At 38.5% G+C, this 17,654-nt stretch overlaps 1 protein-coding gene across 2 annotated transcripts in view; it reads right to left on the bottom strand.

Annotated features, from left to right (window-relative positions):
- Nucleotides 1-17,654, bottom strand: part of PDZRN4 (PDZ domain containing ring finger 4) — a gene marked incomplete at both ends in the record, with an annotated part of 228,475 nt that overhangs the window by 21,553 nt on the left and 189,268 nt on the right. For both annotated transcript variants that reach the window (XM_084206842.1, XM_084206843.1), the window contains one exon: nucleotides 16,326-16,428. In XM_084206842.1, the coding sequence (XP_084062968.1) occupies nucleotides 16,326-16,428 (103 nt within the window). The remainder of the gene's footprint in view (nucleotides 1-16,325; nucleotides 16,429-17,654) is intronic.

Below are 17,654 nucleotides of genomic sequence, written 5' to 3'. Positions count from 1 at the left end.
ATAAAATGTTATCTTCGTAGCCAGAACAATGCACTTACCACTAATGAGTGAGTTACTGCCCACAGCTAAATAAGTGGTCACGAGCAGATTCTGAAACAACCCCATGAGATAAACCACCTTTATGTTTTACACCTTAACAGTCCACCACCAGGCAGAGCTCCAAACTCTTTACACAATTTACCTTGTGGTGAGATGTCCTAAGAGTTTGGAAATGTTAAAATACACAAAGGTTCAGCTTACAGGTTTTTTTTTATTATGTCCTTGTTTACCTGTAAAGCAGTGTCTTGTGTCAGGCAAGTTATTCTGTGTCACAGCCCTTTCAGCAGAAATCAAGGCTTATTGAATGGAACAAGGGCCCCAATATCTGATGATCCCAAGTGGAGAAGCATAGTGTTTAGTGTACATTTTAAGAAAAAACAACACCAAAATAATAAAGCAAAATATGAAAAGAATAGTTACTTTTGTCTTTGTTTTTCCTTTATACCTGTAGTAATTGCTGACAAGCTGCTTTTACTGTTCATCTTGCTAATGGTATAATTGACAAAATGAGTAATTGAATGAAGGAAGCACAAAAGGCCGAGATCAGAGTACTTACAGAATACAGAGTACTTACAGAATAGCTCAATAAGGAATTAACTGAGAAAGTACATTAAAGTCAGACTTATTTTAATAAATTAGTTACACTGAAAAAAAAAATCCTCATCCATCTGAGCTAGTGCCAGTCTCCTGAGGCATCAAACAGAAGAGCTAAGGGACTATACGGATTACACACACCTTAAAAAGATTAATTCTGCAGTATCATCTTGATTCTGCACCTTTATGGGTGAGACCAACCTCCAGCTGAATTTTGGCTGTTTTGCACACTTTCTGTCACAGTTCCTATATGAAGTTTCTGTAAGTAAGACAATTTTTCTCAGCTCCTTGTTAGTTTCTGTAAACTATGGAAACTAAGAAAAGATCAATCTCAGTCTCAGAAAAGTGTTTAGTAATTCCAACTCTGCAGTTCTTGTCTCATCACTTATCTTGCATCTCAATGATGCAAGCATTGGGATCATTATCAGACAGGGCTTCAAAGAGCCAAGCACCTGGCAGAATCTTGCTAATAGCATTCACTTTTTTGGTCTTTTCCTCCTCCTGACCTGAAGGATTTACCTTTTCCAGGCTGCTAAACCGCAGGTCGTTTACATTGCTACTTTGTATAATATTTAATCTTCATCATGCCACACACTCACCATCACTAGCAAGTAATTCTGCTCATGAAATAAAAATAATACAAACAGAACCTTAACTCTTCGTACAGGAACAGTTCAATCTAATGAAGCCCTAGGAGGACTAACAGTGGAACTACTAAATAGAAAAAAATTCATCTCAAATTCAGAAGAGATGATAATGGTATTACATGTCACATAAAATCATGCATTGCAAATGAGAGGGTGTAAAACAGAGGGCTTTGTAGCAAAACAAACATCAGCAGCAGAATAAATGTGATTCTTTAGACTTCATTTTAAAGTACAGCTTATTTCTACTCGAATTTGTAATGTGCAGGAGTTGTGTCATGTGCAAACCATCAGGGTTTGTGCAATGGGTAAGATACACACTTTAAACACGCACTTAGTGTTTCAAACAGGTATCCTGTGTCTCATAACCCAAATCATGCTTCCAACACTGAGCATGGCTTTTTTTAGAGGTTATATCTTTAATGGTGACCAGAAGTAATTTGAAGAAAATCAAAAGAAAGAGATGTAAGTCCTAGCATTGGTAGAATTCATCAAAACAATCTATTTCAACTATGATCTTTTTTCTATGGACTACCTATCTTTGTTTAGATAAAGAGAGTCTGTGATGCTTCTGCTGTATATTCAACAAAGTAATTTCATACTAAGGTAGCTATTTCACTTCCAGGGTTGGGGTGGATGTTAAATATTTAATTCTTTACTTGCATGTGCATGTGTCTGTGTGTGCAAACTTTTGTATATGACTATATAGGCACGTGCAGTACTTATATATCTCTGCAGTGCTTATATATCTGTATGTTAATGCATGCCAGGCAGGCCAGTTACACTGCAGAAAATCTTTCCTGGCAATCATCTAACAGTTAATTTAAGAGCATTATTAAAATTCTTGAAAACACAGTGACAGGGTATACGCTTATAATGAGAAAGTGAAAATGTCAGATCACCCCACAATTCACAGAATCAGAGTAGTGACATTTGCAGCCATCTCTGGATTTCACTAACTTTTAATGACAAACCAGACAGACTACCTATTTATTCATAAATGCAAAAAAGAAATGGCAAAAGGAAACAAGAATTTTCAGCTTCTAGAAAAGCTCTTCTGTCATAAGACAGATCAGTCCAACATAAAGCCCTTCTCTCACTTTACCTCCATGACAACTGAGTGTTTAGGTTGAGCTACTGTAAAGAAACAGCTCACAGGAGAGCCTTTACAGAGGAACTGCCTATCACTGCAGCTTTCTTAAGTGTGCCAATAAAAAGAGATCAAAACCGCCTGGGATTCTGGGGCTTCCAGACAGAAGGCAAGTGATACTGCAGGCAAACAAAGGCATCCTAGACCTCAGAACTGTCCTAACACCATCAAGAGTTATGTGCTCCTGTCAAAGGAATTTTCCAGGAAATACATTAATGTCTTTGTAACACAGGCTAATTGAAGGCTGTGTTCCAGAAGTATTCAGTGTGAAACAGAGTGCAATGAAACAGCCCTCCCCTTCACAGGTCACTGCAGGGTCCTATCACATTCCTTTCACAATGAATAAACTTGTATTTAAAAGCTTGCAGGGGATTTAATTTACAAACACTAGCCACTTTCACCAGAAAAACAATTCTTCTATCAGAAAAGCAAAGCTCTTAACTGCTCTGCTATCTTCACCATGGAAGGAAAATCACTGCATGATTTTAGCACATTATAGACCAGTTTTAGAACCCATTCTGTAAATGTCTATGGAGATTTGGTAGAGTTCAGGGTTTCACTTTTAAAATTACTGACATTCTGAAGTTGTAAAAATAACCAAAAGAAATAAATTATTTTTTCCTCTCTCTAACAGTCCCAGTATGTTCAGTTATTCAGATTTCACACAGACCAGCACATTCACAATGTACTTGGGGGCTTTTTGGATGGAAATAGAAAAGCTACGGAGCAAGACAGAGCCAGCCTAGATGTAAACAAGTAGGAGCTGCTGGCAGCTGTGCTGTTACAAACAAAATTGCATTCCCTGGTGTCTTCTCACTTATCAATTTTGACAGAAGACTGTCCTGACTTCTCATAAACAGCATCGAAAAGGACAAATCACATTGGGTGTCAGATTTGCCAGAATGGATTTGGTTGGTAGCTTACCACAAAGAAAGAGAGGGTTATCTCCATTCCACATGGTGGAGGAAAACAATGCTCAGTCCAAGGGCTGGGGGCTTTACCTTATAGGCTGAAGTCTCACATAATCCTCATTTTTTAAAGTCTGGTTTAGATTTAAGAATCTCTGACACAAGATTTGTTTACATCAAAGCAGAAAGTAGAAATATCAGTGAGCATTTCTCAAATGCATAATCAAACCCAAACACAATGTAGTATGAGAAATACTTAAAAATAAAACCCCTTTCCCACTGATCCCTGCTTTATAGCTACTCTTAGAGCCACGTGCTCTTTTGTGTCCAGACAAAGAATGCTCTGGGATGGCAGGATGCTGTAGACAATGATACCAGTGTTAGAAAACAAAACAAAACAAAGGAGAAAAAGAAAAAACTAGCAGAAGACCGCAGAATTAATATGCTGAAATATAGACACCTATTAATTAAATATCATCCTTCTGGGGGAGCAGAATTTGGCCCTGTAACTGCTGAATCCTTTGATAATAAAGAAGCTCCAATGGATGTGGGAATTCACTCTCACCCTGCAGCTCTGGAGTGAAAATTTTTGGTGTGCATTACACTTCAGTGTGAAAAGTCCAACAATGGAGAAACTTAAGGCATGGTAGGCCTGCCAGTGAGTATTCAGCAGTCTGATGTGTGATGATCAGTAACAGCCTGCTGGCCATGAGTGGGAGCAGGAAGTCACCCTGGTGACAGCTGAGACTCCCTTTGAGTGAGGACGGGCAGATAGCAACCGTGGAGCAGATGGGGCAGTGGCTGGGCTGGATGAATGATGGAGCTGGACTACAAATATGAGAAGCCTGTGATCACTGTGCTACGAACAAATTCAGTGCTGCAGTGGGAGGAAGGGTCTGGAGCATATGAGGATGAGATAAACACCTTTAATTAAGTCTGTGGGCCTGGCAGACCCTGTGTGGCCTGTCTGACTTGCATTTAAAGGATATTCTAGCTTAAAGACACATGGTGGACTTTAGAGTGAGTGTATGTCATATGGAAATCAAAGAAGGAAAAAAAAATCCTTTACAAATTACAGGTTTTCTGGCTGCTAAAGGCTCAACAGTGACAGTGTATCCTCCAGGAAGTCATAAACCTTCTCCTGAAGCTTAGCTAGTGTGCATGACACCAAATCTTCAGATTCCTGTCAAAATGATAAATCAAAAAAATCAACACTTACGAGAAATATTAAACCTAAAATACTCTAAATGCTATTGAAAAACAAATGTTCCCTATTGTCTGGATGATCACACTTGCTGGAAAGTAAAATATCGACTGTCTTTCAAACAAGCCATGGTCTTACTTTTCTCCCTGATTCTTCCACCTTCCTATTTGCCCTCTTTACTTCTGTTCTTTTCCCATGGTGCAGTATGAATGCTAATTTATTACAGATACTTAACTATATACCTCTATTTTCCTGTGATATGTATGCATATATATTTTCTCCTGCTTGACACCCAACACCCCTTCTGGTATATTGTGTATCTGGGAAAACCATGAATACTTGCTTTCTGAGCAGAGAGATCCATGATGAAATACTTATATGTAGTATTTTTCAGGAGTCAGCTTTGGTCCTTGCTATTGGTGTTTCCCTCAATAGAGATGTGAATTTGCAAGGATACAAGAAGAGGTTAAAGTATAATGAGCTAACTGATAATATGCAGTGAAGTGTTTCTTTTTCACTGATCTCAGATTCTACATTGTCACTTTCTTCTCATTAAACAAAGGAGGTGGGAACAGCACAGACAAGGCAGAAACTGAATCTTATGTTAAAATGAGATAAGCAGGCTGGAGTAGTAACTTTTCTATTGTGCAGTGTGTGTGAACATGCTAAACTGTCACATTGGTTTTTGCTCCTTGAGGGTGGGGAGAACAAACCCAACAAACTCAACCAGTTGAATTTTTTTTTTCCTTTTGGGGCTTTCCAGAATTTGCTCCCCCATCTGTATTCCAATGGAAATGGCTCTGATGTAAAATGTTATAATGGACCTTCTCTTGGTTTTCAGGTAGGAATACAGTACTCCATATCTGACTAGAAGTCCATTAACTAATTAGAGTACATCTCCAAAAAGGGAAAGGGAAAACTACATTTGATAAGCCTTTTGAAGAGAACTCACCTACTCAATAAGGAGATATTGTTGCTTCCTTCAGACACAAAATGCAAGAGTCCAGAGAAGTCAGAACCAGACTCTTCTTTGAGGTGCATTGTGACAGCCACATGAGACAACAGACATCAGTTGCTACTCAGGAAATTCCAGTTAGATATTTATGGAAGTGCTTCTTACTATGAGGGTAGTCAAAGACTGGAAGAGTTGTCCTGAGAAGCTGTAGACTATAACTACAACTACAAGTTGTAGACTATAACTATATCAGCTGTATAACTAGCATCCATTTCTTTGCTCCTCTACAACAGGTTCACTGCAATTTCTGGACTTGCTTCAAATAGGGGTAATTGAAGGCCACTTGGAAAATTTAGTGGTAATGTCTACTGAAGGGAATGAGACAATATTAGCTCATGACATCAGTGCTAAAGTCTTTACAGTGACTGCTACATTTCTGTTTATCATTCGTTGTGTTGGAGATTAAGGTCTGGAAGGGATCCAAGTCTCTATGTACTTGGAAACCAGTCTCCGCACCTGAGACGGTCAGATATATACTTCTCTGTCCATGAATGCCCTCTTTGATACTCTGGAGTTTTCCAGGCCCTAATGGTACAAAAACATTCAAATCTGACACACTTCATTGGGTAGAAGAAAACCTGTTGAAAGTAAGAATTCTGATAAGGCCAGGAACTTCAGGTCCCCAGATGATAGCTATTTCCCTTCCAAAAAACCCATCCACCTCAGCTGTTTCTGGTTTCCAATTCCCTTACGTTTAGTAAAGAACCTTTTCATAGCTTACAGTTCTTTCTAAACTGTAGCAAGCACCTTTTTCTAGACAATATACCTTAGATACACAAAGTCCAGAGATTTAAGGGGCATCATAGCTGCAGTTCAGATCAGCTGAAAATCACTTAGAATAATTAGCTTTCAAAATACAATAAATTAAATAATAAATTAAAACAATACTATACAATACAATAAATTTCACCTAGTGCAGGTAAAATCATACTTTATATTTGCTGTATTTCAAAATGTTTCTGCTGAGTACTTGGCTCTATAAACATCATTGTTACTGCTGCCTGCCTGCTTTGGGCCTGAAATGTGTCAGAAGATTTATCTGCCTCATCAGCACTTTCTAAACACCCAGGCAGCCAATCGAAATGGGAAGGCATAACAGATGTGCCAACATCTGCTGCAGCAAGCATTTATCTGGACAGTGGAACACATAGCTGTAGATTCAAACTCTTACCCAGTTATAGCTCCATGTGTGTGGACGGCCTAGACCTACAACTGTGTGAAGGCTATTTTGAGATATTAATTGAAATCAAGTTGAAAATGTAGTTTTTCAATTACATTTGTGAGAAAATATACCTTCCTGTAATTCAGTTTATGCCTTTCAGACACAGTAAGGCAAAATACTATGAAAAAGCTTATTTTAAAGTAGAACTTAGAAATTCTTAGAAAGCACTATTAAAATTCCATCCCATCTATGGTCTTGTTTACCTTGAGGTAAACACATATTAAAATAGCTGTAGTTAAAGTATGTACATTTTAATCACATACATGTGCCTATAAATCAAGCACGTGAAGCAATAAGAAATTAATTTCAAAACACATTTTGATTTTCCTGGCACCAAAATCAGGTCTATGGGCACCACATCCATGCTGAGTTTCAGCTGTTCAAACTTCTGTTGCACACGGAATGTGTAACAGAACCCAAACACCCAAACACATACTTGTGCAGATTGATAAAATCATGAGATGAAATACAAAGCAAACTCATCTTCTGCTTTTTGATGCACAATACAGTTTCACCTGTATTCCTGCTCACCAAACCATGCCCTCTAGGAACGACTATCACATTCTCTTTGAAGACATCCCTCATTAAATAAAAAAGCAAACTCCCAGAGAAAAGGCCTCTCCTGCTTTTTTTTTTGATTTATCCTCTGAAGGCCCAGCATGAATAATACTGAAACCTTATTTTAAGCCCAGTTTATTGTAAAAGGTTCCCTCTTGCTAGGGTGACTCAGCCGATGTTTCCTGTGCTCTAAGATTTCCTAGGATCCAAGCTTTAAAATAGCAACATTCTAATAAACATGGTTAACATGACTTATGCTGCTTTTAAAAGAATATGTAAAATAAATTATTCCCTCCCATCTTTTGTCTGTATAGCTAGATTTCATGTTTTCAAAACAGACTACATGAACATTCAAGTAGAAGGCATATGAAAAATAGCATTAATAAAACCCTTAGAAACATTTTGACTGAAAAGTATATACGGAAGCATGTGGGAGAATAATGTAAGAACTGTCTAAACAAAGAATTTCTCGAAAACAGAAGATTTATAATCCACAGATTTCCATAAATATGAAAATATTACCAGCACCTTTCTCTTCCTTCACTGATTGAAAAGCACATTCCATACATTGTAATGCTGCCCAGCAATAAAGTGTTGCTGAACTAAAGTCACTTTTCTTCATTTTCCTGGAACAACATAAGCTCTGACAACAAGTAAGAATTTTTATTAGCTTCCAGGTGAAATAAGGAGTAACCCTGTTCTTGTTTTATGAAATCATGAAACAGAAGGAATATCACTGACTTGATATTATATTTTCTCCTGTTTTAAAACACAATAAATGGTAATAACCCTGACAAATTTGTCCATGCCAGTTTTGTGTATTTTTCTCCCCATTTTCTCATGATTCTCTGCAGTTGTGGATACAATTCAAATCCCTAAATTGGCATATTTGTTACTTAGAGGAAGTGAGATGACAGCAAATTCATTCACTTTGAATGTCAGGATTTTGTGATGAAATACGGCAATACACTAAAAATCAGCAAACAACTGTGGCAGAAATTACCCTGATATTGTCTTCTATCTAAATGACCCAATGACTAGCAAGGAAGGAGAGTGATTTAATGGGCAAAAAAGAGATGCAATACAATTAAAGGCTTCTGGCTTTTATTGCCAGTTCTGCCACTGATTGACTTGGCAAGTCTCTCAATACAACTGTCCTTAACTCACCCGCTTGTGAATTCATGTAGCAATACAGGACATCATAACACTGCAGAACCTCAATAGAATGGTTTTGTTTAATTTATTTATCCCTGAAAAGTGACTTCAATACTTAAAAGACAAATGAAAAACTGAAAGAAAAGGGCTGCTCCTTTTATCAATCCTTTGCTCATTTACAGTGTACAATCGGCCACAGTTAGGGAGCAATTCCATGTTAATTATTGTCTATGGGTAAATTATACTGATGTAAATTCAAGGGTATTTTAAAAATACATAATCTTATGCTGTTTTATGCCAAATGCATGCTCAGTCTTCTTTTAATTATTATCCAGTGTTATTAAAATAAATAAAGCAAAAAATATTCCAGTGCCACTTTCCCCTTTTTTATTTCAATTGTGACCTTTTCTATTTTTAGTCAATAGCTGGGTCACAGGCCGGGCGTTTGCCACCCAGAACTCTTTTGAGTTAACAGGAAGAAATCACAAGGAAAGGTTTTAGAAGCCCTGATCATTATAAGCGCTTCCTCAGGTCCAAGTGAAACAACTCTAATAATCTATTTACTAATCCAGGAGAATTTCTTACAAGATAAATTTAAAACAGAGTCCATTTTTTCTCCTTATATTTGTATGATAAAACAGGTGGAATGGGGAAAAAAAGGGGCCAATCACCCCAAGTTCCCACAAACCTGACTTTCCTAAGCAGCAAAGACCACAAACTACAGGCATGCACATACCTGTTCACTTCCTTCATGATACTTCTTATCAGCAGGTACCATATAATATTAAAAAGTGACACCAAAAAATCAGAAAAATGGTGCCAGTAAATGTCTCTATACCATGTGGCAACCATGATTCAGCTGTAACTGCTAGGTTTGAACCAATGGTCAGGAAAGAAACAGTGTACCAAGTGTCCCTCCTATGAAAACAGACAGAGAATTGGGGTTGCTCAGCCAGGAAAAGAGACAGCCTTGGGAAGAACTTAGAGCAGCCTTCCACACCTAAGGGGGGCTACAAGGGAGCTGGAGAGGGACTTTATACATGGGCATGTCATGATAGGACAAGGGGTAAGGGCTTTAAAATGAAAGAGGGCACAGTTAGATTAGATACTAGGAACAAGTTATTCACTATGAGGGTGGTGACACCCCAGAGAAGCTATGGATGTTCCATCCCTGGCAGTGCTCCAGGCTGTGCTGGATGAGGATTTGAACAACCTGGTCAAGTGGGAGGTGTCCCTGCCAATGGCAGGGGTTGGAACTACATTATCTTTAAGGTCCCTTCCAAGCCAAACCATTCCATGATTCTGTGATGAAGTCCCAAATTATCTAAGCCCACTTTGATCTGTCAGTTCAGTCCCTTCACCACAACAGCAGCTTCATAAGGGAAGGCATGTGGTGAGAACCATCTACCATTTTCCACTGAAAATCTACAACACATCAAGTTTGTTCCTATTTCTCTTACCATACCAGTCAGGTCTGATGACAATGGAAAGACACAACCTTGTTCACCATTTCAGCTCTTCTAAACTACACCTATATCTCTATAAGGGTCCATATTTCTTGAAGCCTTCTCTTTTAAATTACGTCTGGTGGTTGCTGAATTCAAAAACTGCCTTTTATTTCCTACAGGTGCATTTTGTGATTTATCTCCAGTTTTAAGAAATTCAGGGTAAATTATAAAGATTCCAATCACAGTAGGAAATATAGTGAAAAAACAAGCACAACCTGATAGCTGGCTTCATTGTGCAGAAACACTCATCAAGTAACAAAACAAAAGAGCCTGACAGCAGCAATCAGCAGTGCTGGTAGTGTGTGCACAGAAGCTGTTTCCATAAAAACCTGTTTGTTCAGGTGCTAGCAACTGAGCAGGAGTTCCAGTTGTGCTGCTGCAAGCTCCTGTAATGCTCACACAGGGGTGTTTGCAGACTATCAGAGCTCTGGAGGGAGCTGTTACAGGCTATCAGCTCAGTAATCCTCATGTTAAAAAGACCCTAAATATGTATTTACAAGATAGACAGACCTGCTTGTTTTATTGGTTAAGTAATCCATGTGTTGAAAAGGTCTTAAATAGGAATTCACCAGGCAGGCAGGTCTCTCCTGGACTATTTCAGCAATGGTGGGCTGTTCACTGAGAATGAATGTCACTGAGACCACTCTTCAGTGGCCCACAAGAGCCTCAACCCATAAATACTTATAGGTGTTCAAGTAACTTTATTCAGATAAACAGCCTCACTGACTGCTAATCTGAAATTATTGCTTCTTTATTTCTCAGGGAAAAATGCCAATAAAAATCAATCACTTCAAAAGTGTAATGTCACAGAACTGATAAATTTGAATTCGCTCCTGAAATACCTTCCCTCATCCCAATGGGATGAGTATTACTGGAAGAGGGAACCAGTGTGTTACTGCTGCACTGTATCTACTGCAATGCTCAGATACAGTAGAAGAAACAAGAAGAGCAGGGTAAAATTTTCCCCTATGCAACTTTTAAGTGTCCAGTGAAAAGATGTCCACACAAAGACTTACTCATGGCCAATTCCAAAAGGTTTCTAGCTCATCTCTATTCAAGGCCCATTTTTATTTGTTTGTGAAAACAGCTGACAGCATCTGATCCAGAAATGCTCAGGTCAATAGGAAACCTTAGGAATTTCAGCATGTTTGGATCAGGCCAATAGTAAATTTGATGGACTAATCTAAATTTACAGTTAACAGATTTATGAGCGCAAATACTTATCAAAACATTTAAATGAATGGCTGTGCATAACCATAAATTAGCATTTGCATTCAGCATCCATACACACACATTTATATTTCCTTATTCTGATGGAAAAATCTGTCCCTTGGGTCTACAAATCAGAACATGATCTTAAGAGTAATAATTTTTGCCCTGAAGTATTAGCCAGCCCTCAGAGCACTATGCACTGCTGTGCTTAGGAGGAGGATGATGCAGTAAAGCAACTTGCATATGAATATTCTAATTTCCAGAAATCCTATTTTCTATAGCGCAGGAAAAATCCCCACAGCATGTGTGTAGTTTCTAGCTCATGCTCCAAGTAGGAAAAGTCTCACATGTTTTTTTCTCAAAATACCACGCTCTTTCCTCCAAGAACTCTTATCCTTTCATTGCCTGGACACAAAAGGCTCCATAAAACATGACCACAGAAAGATTTTACCTGCACATGATCCATGTGTCTCTCTGTTTGTTTACTGACATACACAAACTTTCTGAGCAAAAAAGTAACATAAAGCTGCTCAGTAGTTTCTAAGTGAAGAGCATCAGAATACTTCATAATTTCATGTAGCATCAACTCTCTTCTAAGCAACTTTTCAGAGATACTGGTCTTAAAGCTGTCCCAATCTATCAGGACTAGCATTGGCATGCATTGAAACTAAAGTCATCAGACACAGATGGGCTAACACAATGGCTGCCATTCTCCCTTTTTCACTCTGAAATGTTTCCCTCCTGATATGATGGACTGTTGATGTAATTTTCCAGACTCCTGAAAGCTGAATCAATCACTTGTGCCTAGAAATGAAAATAATCAGAGCTGGAAAGTCTTTTAGGCAATTATTCTGGTTTCCTTTGGGCATCCACATTGACCAACACCCAACCTTCCTCCAAAAAACAACACCTGAATGCTGACAGCAAATTTAAGTATAGTCTTCCTCATATATGCAACAACAGATAATGCAACCCACTGCTATTCCTTCTCAGGGATGTCTGTTTTGTGGTTTGGAAGAAGCATTCAGCTGGAAATGAGAATCTTCTGTCTGAGATATCAGAAGTTTTAAAAGCTGTAATCCCCCAGCAGAAAGCAATCACCTCCCCTTCTGCTTTTGCTCAAAAGCTACTTCAGTACCTACATGGTATGAAGGTGTCTGCCCATGGATAAGGACCTGGTGACTAAACAGCACTGCCAGCTTGTGCCTGCTTGTAACATCTTATTTTCTTGTCTCATTAGACCGATTGCGTAGGACCAGACAACAGTGATACTTCCTTTTGACCAGCTCTGTCTTTACAACATTCTTTGTTGGTTATCTTTTTTTCTACCTATTTTTTAACTGTCCCACCATTTAAATGACTCTGTCCCCTTGATTTCTGTATTACTATTAATGTTCCAAAAGAAGTATACAAAGTTTCTCCCTCCTGGATAGTAGGTTCAGAAATGTTATTAAATGTACGCCATTAGCTTACTTATTCCTCCCTAGTGCCTGTAGCCTCTCTTCTTGCAAGGACAAATTTTAGAGCAATGTTTAACACAGATTTACCGGGGACTGTGATGCTTTTAGTCATTTCACCTCACTGGTACCATCAAGGGTGATCTATAATCTAAACTCACTTGTCCAGCAGCAGAAAGCCACTCACAGTCAGGCTGGGTGGGTTTGTTCTGAATATCTCTGGCTCTCTTTCAGTGATATTGATTGCAAGTCCAATGGAGTGCTTACACATCAGTCCATTCCTGCTTCTTAAAAGTCCTCATGAGTATCTGGCTATGCAAGAATTGCAAATCTTTGATCTTTCTGCCAACACTGACTGATGCGGGCTCTGCCTTAGCATCTACCAGCAATTCAGATTTCTTTTAGGACAATTTTTGCAGCAGCAACCTAAGGATGCTCAAGTTGGCAGATGAAAATCCCCCAGCTTTATCGTCTTCCCAGCCATTTGTTTAAAGTATGGTACTGTATGGAGCCTAATGAGCCTCCCTGGGAGTGCATCCTTCCAAGACAATTGGCTCATACTTGAGTTCATTGCATTGTGACAATCTGATCACAGCCCACAGGGCTTTTCTAGCTTACAACTGGAGTAGAAGAGTCTTATAAGTGTCTAATCCTACCACTGCAAGTATAACTCCATATCCCCAGTGCTGGCTATCATACATGATCCTCCTCTGGGTCTCTTATGGTGGTAGCTCAGGTACCTAAACACTAGCACATATTTGTAAGCAAGAACCAAAGTCATCAGAGTTTTTCAGGACATTATCTTTCTTGAAAAACATTTTTGTTGCCAGCACCCCTTTTGCTAGTCATCTTATTTCCTTACTTCCTAATGTGTCTGCATATTTTGCATTTGTGTCTCAGAACTGATGCATTCTTCATTTACAAACCATTTCTAGGAAATAATGAGGTGTTGTTCTAGTTCTTTTTCTGCCCACTATCTTGTTTCAATTCCTTTCTGAAATCTCCAGGTTTGGATTTTAACCCATTTAAAAATTTTCATGTTTGCCATGGAGACCTGTGAGCTATTTATCTCCATCCTTTTGTACAATGGGAAGGTTAATGTGCATTTTGGAAACAGAACCAGGCTCTTGATAGCAGACAAGTTTTTTGCTGTATGTGATTAGCTAAAGTTCAACCAGAAAGTTGTCACAAATTAAAAAACAATTATAAAATCAAGGAACACTGATAAAATCCTCCTTCTTAATAAAGCGCAGTAAAAACAATAAACCTCTTTCCCCTAAACACAGGATAAATCAATCAGTGTGAAATAGAGAACACTCTGGCTCTTCCATCCAGCCTGCAGACTGAGGGGTGGCATGAGCAGGGCTTCTGCATCCCTTCTCCATGCTGCTTTCACCCTTAGACGGTGGATATGATGTGTTAAAAAATGTAGAAATAAAGCAACTCACTTTAGAGACAATATTAATACAGGAAGTAATATAAAAGCTGGTCTTTAACTGGAGATCTCCAAAGGAAAGTGAGGAAAAATGCCCACATCACATAGGGCAAATACAGTTTTGTAAGTTTAGCACTGGAGCATAGCCTCTACTCCACCCCCACCCTGCTGCTTCTCCCCAGGACTGGCTACAGCAGCTGGGAAGTTCTTTTTTACTCTGAGACTCTTTTTTGGGATGGAGATATATAACTGAGGACAATGCTCTCCGTTTTTTCTAGATCCCTGGTTATGGTAAGGGAGCTTAATAAGGTCTTACAGAGACCTGAAATAGCAGATAATACAACCAGTGAGTAACCTAAACCATAATATTACCATATGGGCTTGAACTTTGGGAATATCTTTAATGTTTAGAGCTCTGCTAATCAAAGGCTGCGAGATATTCTTGTTCCCCCTAAAAACGCACATATTTAGTAGAAAACCTTCTTCTCAAAGGAGTCTAGACAGTTTCTTTCCCATTTAAATTTCACATGAAACACTTTATTTCAGTCACTCAGTGTATATGCCTTGGGTAACTGAATCACAGCTAACAACAAATTAATGGCTATGATGTTGTTGATTAGCAGAGAATACAGGCAACTGAGAACCTGTCCAAACATTTACTGTAGTCACAGTATTTATGCCAGCCATTATTAGGGATAAATATCTGCCACAAAGAGGACTTGATTCCACCAGGTAGACCCTTTAAAAATTATCACTGATGTTCTTATTAATAGTGAAAATTATTTTGATTTTAACATTTAAAAAATTATTTCTAGATGCTTACATTTCTAATTAAATTAAATATTATCAAAAAAAAAATAGTTTCTACTACATTTCAGGAACAAGTATCATGAACAAACATGCTTGACAGAGAAATTTAATATTGTATTACACAGGGGGAGTCAAAATAGAACTTAAAGTCTGAGACTCTGATGCTGTGAGACACTACACCAAAATCCAACTGGGAAGAAATAATCATTTCACTTATCCATAGCAATGATTTTTTGAGGAGTTCAAATAAAAGTTTGCTTGTTCTGATGAGATCCACTAAGCAGACATTATTTGATTTTCCAGATTCCCCTGTCTGCTAGAAGAGCAATGGGCTGAACTTGCAGTTGAGTGTCTTAGATGCTAAAGACACAATAAAAGTGAACTCACTGAGTATTTGCCAAGGCTTTTGCCTTTTATTTAATTTCCAAATGCCATGAAGTTATATGAAACCTTTAAAAGGGTTTCTTAAGGTAGAGCAAACAGGAGGGTAGGCTGTTTTTAATCTTGTATTAAAGATTTTAAATTATTTATAATCATTCTTGTTTAAAACACAGTAACTTGAACTTATGAAAAGACTCAACACTTTAATAATAAAAAGAACCATCTGCTTCTTATGCCTGTTCCTATAAATATTTTGTTACTAGATGACAGTAGAAAACATGAAAAGCTAATGACTGACTGACAAGTAGATTATTTAGATATTGAAATGAAAATCTAATGAAGAGCAACATCACTAATCATATGTTATAATTTTGGGAAGCTTCACATAATGATTTTCCAGTGACTCAGAAACACATCCACCCTTGTCAGCAGACAGTGCAATACATTAGCAGCAAAGGGAGATTTGTGGTACAGAGCACAATCTCTTATAATTGCAATACTTATAATGTCAAATATCAAAGAGCAAGTAATAAAAACTATATTCATTGTCCAATTTGAAGCATGATCTTAAAAATGCTCAAGCACACACCCAAATATCTAGAAGACTGATTTCTAATGCATTCAATACAAGGACAATTGACTCTTAAAATTAGAGGCAGGAGGAGGAAAGCAATTAAGCTTCCAGTAACCATTTGTGGAACGGCCTGCTTTAAAGTGTTAAATCTAGTAAAGAGAAGCATTTCAGTGACAGCCTCCACTGCACAAAGACAGAACATGTCAAACAAGCCTCCTAGACCTGTATGTAGTTACCCACTGCAGAATTCTGCTTTCAAATTTCACATCTTTAGCCTAACCCTAGCCTACCTCCAGTATATCCTGTGACATCGCACAGGTATTACACAAAGTTGCCTTTTGTGATGATTTTTAAGAAGTATTCCCACTCTTCTTTTTCTCAGAGGAGCCTGCTATCAACTGGGTAAATGCCATATCTGTAATAACAGAAAGAGAGGGTGAAGTGTGCCCATGATCTTACCTCATACTCAAAGTCCTCTGCTCTATCTGCATCAGCAGGCAGGCTGGAAAGATACTCGTTACCTTCATAAAATTCATGCTCCACTGGGTGAAGAGAATGGCAGCTATGTGGAACAAAGCAGTACAATAACAATAGATGAGAAAATATGGGTTTTTTTAAATTAAAAGGTCCCACCTCACCCCCCACCTCCACTGTCACCCCTCCCCCTGCTGCCAACCCAGTCTCATTTCATAGTTTTCTCATCTCAGGATGCTACTCTGAATGGCTTGACAGCCTGAAAGAACAAAGTCCCTGAAAGAGCCAGTACCATCAAGCAGCACAGGCTGTTCTCCTTGCAAAAGCTCATGCTCTGGCTGAGTTCATTTTGCTGGGCTCATATTTAGGCATATTTACACAGGGTGATTTCTTAAAAGGGTCTGGTTTGAACCAAACTGCTTCATTGGGACATTTTGGATTCCTTACACTCATAAAGGTACATAACTCCAGATCCAGGTGCTGGGTCATGGCTGGGGGCAACTGACTAATTATCTGGGAATAGTCTTGAACAATCTACAGGCCATATCAGGCTCACAAACTGCTCAAGAATTTATGTAAAATAATTTGCATTATCCTCTTGTGCTACTGGTAACAACATGGTGAAGTGCCCTTGAAGTGCACAGTTACAGATGTCAGTAAACTGTACTGTTAAATGGGCTTGGAACACAAAGAATGAGGTCTTTACAACATCTTTAGACCTGGATCCCAACCATGTAGTATGCAGGGTGGACCTATCTTAGCAGAGGTTGAAAACTCTTCTCCATGCTGAGGGCATGGGAACTTCAATCACAGTAGCCCAGAGTTTAGACATACCCAGTAAAAACTCAGAAATACATGTATCCTGTTCCTTGCTGTGCAGCAGTCAGCAGTAGGCCCAATCCATCTAGCCTAGAATTTCTAAAAATGGACCTACATCAAAGTTAAAAGTGTCATATTCTGCATTAGCATCAATTCTGCAGACCCACACAACATGCCAGCAAATCAGTGAAAAAGCTCTAGGGCTATAATAGTTTTTGGCAGGCTACAGAGGGTCTGTAGGGTCATCTGAGGTCACCCCAACATGATGTTATTTATAAGGTGGGGTCAAAAGAGGAAGAACGCTACACCCTACTTATGTATAAGCACCACCTGCTGGTGTTTGCATCCAATTCAGTTCCCAAGAGAGATAATTTAATTAATATATTTTGCCATATGACAGATGAAATGGTACTTTTTGATCTCTATATTTTTGTAATTGCTTTGCTTTTCATAAGGGGACATTTATATTAAATCACTTGTTTCCTTGATTTGCTT

The sequence above is a fragment of the Fringilla coelebs genome (genome assembly GCF_963513975.1).
Source record: "Fringilla coelebs genome assembly, chromosome: 5".
Taxonomy (NCBI): domain Eukaryota; kingdom Metazoa; phylum Chordata; class Aves; order Passeriformes; family Fringillidae; genus Fringilla; species Fringilla coelebs.
Note: the sequence above shows the minus strand (reverse complement) of the source record. Positions and strands in the feature narration are given on the sequence as shown.